The 6618-nt window shown below is 44.3% G+C and overlaps 1 protein-coding gene across 1 annotated transcript; it reads left to right on the top strand.

Annotated features, from left to right (window-relative positions):
• Positions 1–4275: 4275 nt before the first annotated feature.
• twist1a (twist family bHLH transcription factor 1a) lies at positions 4276–6110 on the top strand. Its single transcript, XM_082520309.1, has 2 exons — positions 4276–5203; positions 5637–6110. Exon 1 carries the CDS (start codon positions 4628–4630, stop codon positions 5174–5176), a length of 549 nt encoding a protein of 182 aa, XP_082376435.1. The 5' UTR covers positions 4276–4627; the 3' UTR covers positions 5177–5203; positions 5637–6110.
• Positions 6111–6618: the final 508 nt, after the last annotated feature.

Genomic DNA, 6618 nt, shown 5'->3' with positions numbered 1-6618 from the left:
TTCTTGTGTTCTTCTTTTGCTCTTTGGGAATCAACTTGTTGCTCAAAAAATACAAATTGTGTTATCTTTGGCATTTCTATGTAGATTCAACTAACGAAATTGGAACAAAGTATGTGTTTTTGCAAGAGACTGCTAGTGACAAAGGATACAATTTAAAATTGGCTCTCTGCTATGTTGTCTGTTATGTACAGACACAACACGGATTCTTCCTTGAGTTAGATGCCTTTTATGCTTCAGTGACTCTTAAATCAGTGTTAAATAGTTAAAACAATAAAACACGCAAACAAACATTCATCAGAAAAAGTGGACAGAAGAGAAAATTAGTGGGAATAAAATAGTGAATGTCCAAAGAAAAACTTTGAAAGTCCACTTTAAGAAATCAGAAGAAAGTCTGGCTTCTTGGAAGAAAAATATATGAGTTTGCTGCAAAAACACCGGCAAAGCTGAATTCAGCAACTTTCAGACCAGCGCATTCACTTCCCGACACCACAATAATTCCTGTTGCTAAATATGCACATGCAGGTGACCCTTTCTGCTGGCAATTCATTTATGAGGTAAAAGGTAAAACAGCAAATGGACTGTACTTATATAGCACTTTTCTACTCAGCTGGATCTGAATTTATGCTCTTGGTCTTTGTGGCTGGTTAAGGTAATATCACATTAAGCTGGAAAATTTTAAATGATCAAGAAAAATAAAATAAGGGATTGATGCGCCGTTCAAGTGAACGCTCAGATAATGTCAGTGAAAAACACTCTAAACTCACAGAAGTAGGAGTAGAGTAAAATAATGATTTTACTCTTGGAATTTGGGTTATTGCTGTGAATTTATTTAGGTTAGCTGAATACAGTCTGACAAAAATCATTATTTTTAGATCATAAACACAGCAAGGAGCCTCTGGCTTTAAAGCCTCCATCCTTTTGTCCACCCTTATACCTCCATATCTCCAGGGTTTCTCCTATAACCCTGAGATATTCAAGATATGCTAAGGTAACGTGAATGAGTAAGTATAAAACTGATCTGCAACTTTTAAAATGCCAAAAATGCTGTGATTAAATCAAAGTCATAATGTTATCAATACAGGCATAAAAGGTGTCTGTATAAGTTACAAACCACAAGTGTGCAGTAACCTGATGAGTTTATTGGAATTACCTTGCCTTAAAGTGCATTATTTTCTGAGAGTGCAGTGTTTTAGGCTGAGCAGTGGCTCTCTTGTTGGTCCCTGCAGTGTGGACACTGTCCTGCCATGGGAACGGACAGTTATTTGCTTTAATTTGCAACAGAAAAGCTTGTGGTGTGTAGTGACTGTTAGAGAATGTTCTGTTTGGCCTTTTCCTGGCTGGTTTAAGTGATAAAAGTGTCATTATTTAGCCTCTGAGGCAGAGGAGAGAGTGCAAACAAGACTGCATGACCCTCTGTTAAGAGCCCTCGTTCTTCAGATGCTCATTAAAGGCCTCCAGGAGGACAGTGCATCAACTGGCAGGGCCGTCGAGCTTGCCTTTTTAAAAAAAAAAATAAAAGTCTTTCTCATCCCAGTCACCGGTCGACTGACGGCAAAAATGGGCTCAATTAAGAGCAAGAGGGACATGAAAGATGTCGCGCTGTGAGGTGGTGTAGGCGACTTATTAAAACAGCAGGAAGAAGCTCTTGGACTTGGGCCCAATAGGATCTAACCCCGTAGCGCACTGACCGGATTTGGAGAAAGTTGGATTTATCTGATTGGGCGCTTTGGATTCTGTGTCTGGTGAACGACTTTAGTCCGTCTGAGCGCTCTGATTGGAGTCAGTTTCTTAACAGAAAAACAAAAGAGAGACTTTCTCTCAAACTGCAGCGCATTGAAGATGGAAATGCAGGGCCGATTTATTGACTCCACGGTGATGAACATTAATGTTATGGAGTATCCCCACAAATATGCTTTAGCACCAAAGCAGCAGGTGGATGCTGCTCCATCCTGTCCAATCAGCCAAAGGCAGTTAAACGAGCCTTCCTGGAGCCGGGAAGCGGAGGACGGTGTGCGCACTGCTCAGGTGGCGATGTGCTCGCCGAGATACTACAGCCGCGGGGCCCGGGGGAACACGAAGGCCAAGCGGAGGAGGATCATCACGGTGGTCCAGCGGCAGGCGGCCAATGTGCGGGAGAGAAAGCGAATGTTCAGTCTGAATGAGGCGTTTGACGAACTAAGGAGAAAAGTTCCTACATTCGCATACGAGAAGAGGCTGTCCCGTATCGAGACGCTGCGTCTGGCCATCGTCTACATCTCCTTCATGATGGACCTGCTGGAGAACACCTGAGACACAACAGCTCAGCTTTATCTATGGCAGACTGAACTAGACTGAAGGCGCCACTCAACCCACCAATGACACGGACATAAATGAGCAGCTGACTTTCCGTGTATGGACCAACAAGAGGGATTCTATTAAGAAATGTCAGATTTTTTGTGGCTGTAAAAACACATACATCGTTGGAGAAAGCTCACTAGGTCAGTGAGAACCGAGATTTCATTAGTTGCATGTGAATCGATGTTGCTTGAAAATAAAAGTACCGCTATGGTCATGTTTGTGTTCTTTGCCTGGACTGCCACGACAAAGAAAGCAAAGTGAAATTTAATTTTGACTAACCTTACTAAAGTTAATAAGACCATAATGTCTGCTTAAATGGACAGTTTACAGCCAGTGTTGGATCAAAACATATTTACACTGTCGCATTTAATAAATCCGTTAAGAGGAGATACACATGAATGTCAGCATCTTATGGTTGTTGTTATACAGCTCTGAAGCGGTGTGGTTTTCAGCACCGTGGAGAGCTACAGAGGCACGCGCCTCACCTGGCCACTTGAAGGGTGTGGCAAAAAAAAAAAAAAAGCAACTCGAGGTTTTCCTCACTCAGAAAGCGAGAGCACATGAATCATGATTGTTTTCTCCTTGATGGCCAAATATCCTCAAAAGAGTTTAAAAGTGGATCTAAATCACAAATCAAGGGCTCACGGCATGAAGCTGCAGATTATCTTTGTCACTAAGGTGTAAATTGAGTTATTCACGGAGGTGAGATGACGGTAAACTGAGTGACAAAAACACCACCCACACCAGATGCCCTCTTTCAGTCCTGGATTGATGGTAGAGGCAAAGCTGTTTAGCGCTGGGGGACCGTGTCTCCACAAGAGAGCGGGGCTGGGCCCTCTGTGGTCCTCTTGTGTCATCCTTCCTCATCAGAAGTGAGGCTTCTCGGTGGGCCATTCACACCACAGACTACCTCCAAGAAGTTGCCAGGTCTAGTTTCAACCACATGAAGACGTATTTTTAGTTTTTTGACTAGGATATTAGATCACAGCAGAGCAGGCCACGGAGCTGGGTGGTCATGTGTAGGTGTTTCGACTCTGTGTGAGCCAGTGAAGTGCTTTTTTCCTCTCTCCTCGGTCCATCTTTATCACGTCCGGTATTTGCGTTGTGCTCCAGCCGAACACCGCCTTCCAGCGTCCCTGCTGTGAGCACGGATCCGCCCTGAGAGCTCCCTGTGACGGGCCGTCTTTTAAACCTGAGCCGCGGTGCCGAGATCCCTGCGGGAGTCAAACCCTTTAAGTGCATACCTCAACCGCGAGGCCGTTGACGGCAAAATAAACACACAGGTCTACTAGAGCAGCGACCTCCTGCTGTGACAGCCTCATGTGTTTTTCAGTGGGCCTGATCGCTGCTCCCTTGTCAAACGCCTGCACAGAAACACTTTAATGTTTAAAACTAGAGGAAGAGTTCTGTTCTGTGTCATTGGCTTTGAATTGTTTTCAGCAAGAGGGGGAAAGCATGAAATTTCCACACACGATGACACAGCGGTAAAACTGCTGGGCGATTTCCATTTGTAAGTTTTATTGTCAGTGACGCAAACAGTGGATAGTCTGTGCAGCAAATTTGGAAAAACAACAAAACCTGCTATTCACACTTTAAAAAAACGAGCCTGAAACTAAATAATAAATAACACAAGAAAACAACAACAACAGGTCTTTATTTAACACTGAGCAAAAAAAAAGAGCCTGGACATTTAATGAGGTCTGCTCTAATTCAATGTAAAAAATAAAAAATAAAAAGTAAATAAAAATAATAATAATAATAATTATTATTATTATTATTCTTATAACTCCGCATCTGTAATAAATGCGGTGTGTGTGTGGGGGGGGGGGGGGGGGGGGGTGGCATTGTGCTTTTGGGGAAGAAATAATTTGGGGTGGAGCAGAGACAAATAATTTATCTCTATGACAGGTCTTACAGTGCTTGCACAATAATCCAATAGCAAACACTGCCCCCACTACATCCTTCCAGTCTCGAATAAAAAACACTCCATCTCTTAATTCCTAATATTATAGCAAGAACTCTCTTTTTCTGCGGTATTATGTTACAGCCCTCCCCACCCAATCACAGCAAGCCCCAAAATCCTCCTGCCTGCTCCCCGTTATAAGAACTCGGGTCGTCCCAGTCTGGCAGACACCTCTCCCATTCTGTGGCGCACGAGATTTACCGTAATACCAGCTCACACACGCTCCTGTTACCTCTCGTGTTTGTTGATGTTGTGACCGCTTCAGTGGATTTGAGTCAGGGATTCGTGACTCTCTGACAGGACACAGAAAACCTTTCTGAAAAGACAATGCGGGAAGACGACTCCTCCCCAATGGATAGCGCTGGTAACAGTGAGGAGGAGACCGACCGACAGCTGCCGCGGAGAGGCGCGAGGAAGAGGCGGACGGCGCGGAGGAGCACGGACGAAGAGGAGGAAGCGGACGTGGAGAGCCCCGGTCCGGTGAAAAAGAAATGCAGGAAGAGCGGAGACGGAGGAGGAGGCAGCACCGGGAGCGGCGGCAGCGAGGCCAGCAGTAGCCCAGCGCGCTCATTTGACGACCTGCAGACGCAGCGTGTGATGGCCAACATCCGCGAGCGCCAAAGGACGCAGTCCCTCAACGAGGCATTCACGTCGTTACGTAAGATCATTCCCACCCTGCCGTCGGACAAACTCAGCAAGATCCAGACCCTGAAGCTGGCAGCGCGGTACATCGACTTCCTTTGCCAAGTTCTACAAAGCGACGAGCTGGACGCGCGAGGGACCAGCTGCAACTACGTGGCGCACGAGCGCCTGAGCTATGCGTTCTCAGTCTGGAGGATGGGGGGCGCGTGGTCCTTGTCGACTACGTCCCACTAGAAGGGCTGCTCTTGGTGGCACAGTACGGTAGGTTGAGCTCCTTTCACTTTTCATCCAGCAGGAACTCGAGCCGTGCCAAAATGTTCCGGTTATGCGCATTTTACGCACAGGCCCAAGATAAACAAACTAATGTATAATCCTCCAGTAGGTCGCTGTAGTTTTTCTGTCTCACTCTTTTAAACTTCCTCTAATATTAATTAGGCTTGATTAATTTCATTATGAAAGAGATGTCAACTACAACTTTATGCGCCAACAGACCAGAGTTATCGCTGTAAACATGGCATTCTCATATCATATTATAGCTACAAAGAAATAGACATAGCATTTCTTCCACGAAATCCAAGCTTCATGTTTATTTTCTTCACCTAAGCCCACAACCAGGTTTTGTCATTTACATACATGGCCAACACGCACCAACATCTTGTTTTCACTTGTTTTAACCAGAGTATTTCTTTCACAGATTACTCAGACTGAGGAACCAGTGGATCAGACAGACTAAAATAGGCCAAACACACCTGGGCCCCAGTCTCGGCTGCTGTGCTTCAGGCCTCAGAGGAAAGCAGCTTTTTTCATATTTCCCTTTGCACGGACTGAAATGTTTGCAAGGGAGCACTTAGGACAGACAGGACGGATATGAAGAAAGAAAGACCACTGCGACTATGAATGTTGTAAAGAAAAAAAACTGACAAACGGCTCCGTTTTGAAACACGAGAGAAAGATGACAGACCACATTCCCTGTGACACCGCATCACAGAAAATGAAGTATTTTGTATTTATTTTTCTACACAGGTCGGAAACTTCTTCCTCCCCCTATTTCAAATAACGGTTATTTATTTTTGCAGTATCACAGAATTCCAAATGGACCTAGAGTCTTTGCATTTTGAGTGTTGTAAATATTTGGTAATATCTTAAATAAAATTATGAAAGTATTGTACATTCTTCTGGTCTGGATATTCCTTGAAGGTCTAACTAGAGGCTGCGTCAAATAAATTTCATGCCCATCAGCTGAATTTAGAAGCCTCTGTTTTTACACAGAAGAATAAATGTCACTTTTTTAAAGAAATGTTTTTTATTTATTTATTTTTTTGTTAGGGGAAACATATTCAATTTTCATGGTCTTTGTACTTTGAGTCTTTGTAGAGAGCTTATTTTCTTGCTTGATGTTGAATCCCCATGTAACCAAACTACAGTGGAGCGGGGCAAAAGAAAACATCTCATTCCAGTGGCTTATTTCGTAGTGATTTCTTGAGCTTGGGGATCTGGGAAAGCCATAATTAGCCAATGGTCTGTTTGAACAAGGTGAATCTGGAGCTGTGGGGGGCATGCATGATATTCCCAGATGTCCACTGAGCTGCAGGTCAGCATGGGAGTCTCCTGCAGGTGCTGCAGCAGTTATACCCAGAGAGGCTTGACAGATTGATGGGGTGGAGAGAAGTGAAAAT

Source organism: Aulonocara stuartgranti (assembly GCF_965226115.1).
Source record: "Aulonocara stuartgranti genome assembly, chromosome: 22".
Taxonomy (NCBI): domain Eukaryota; kingdom Metazoa; phylum Chordata; class Actinopteri; order Cichliformes; family Cichlidae; genus Aulonocara; species Aulonocara stuartgranti.
This window is presented reverse-complemented; position numbering and strand designations above follow the sequence as displayed.

What these genes read in the sequence shown, in the direction of transcription:
- twist1a (XM_082520309.1), top strand. Translation starts at nt 4,628, where the DNA reads ATGCGGGAAGACGACTCCTCCCCAATGGATAGCGCTGGTAACAGTGAG.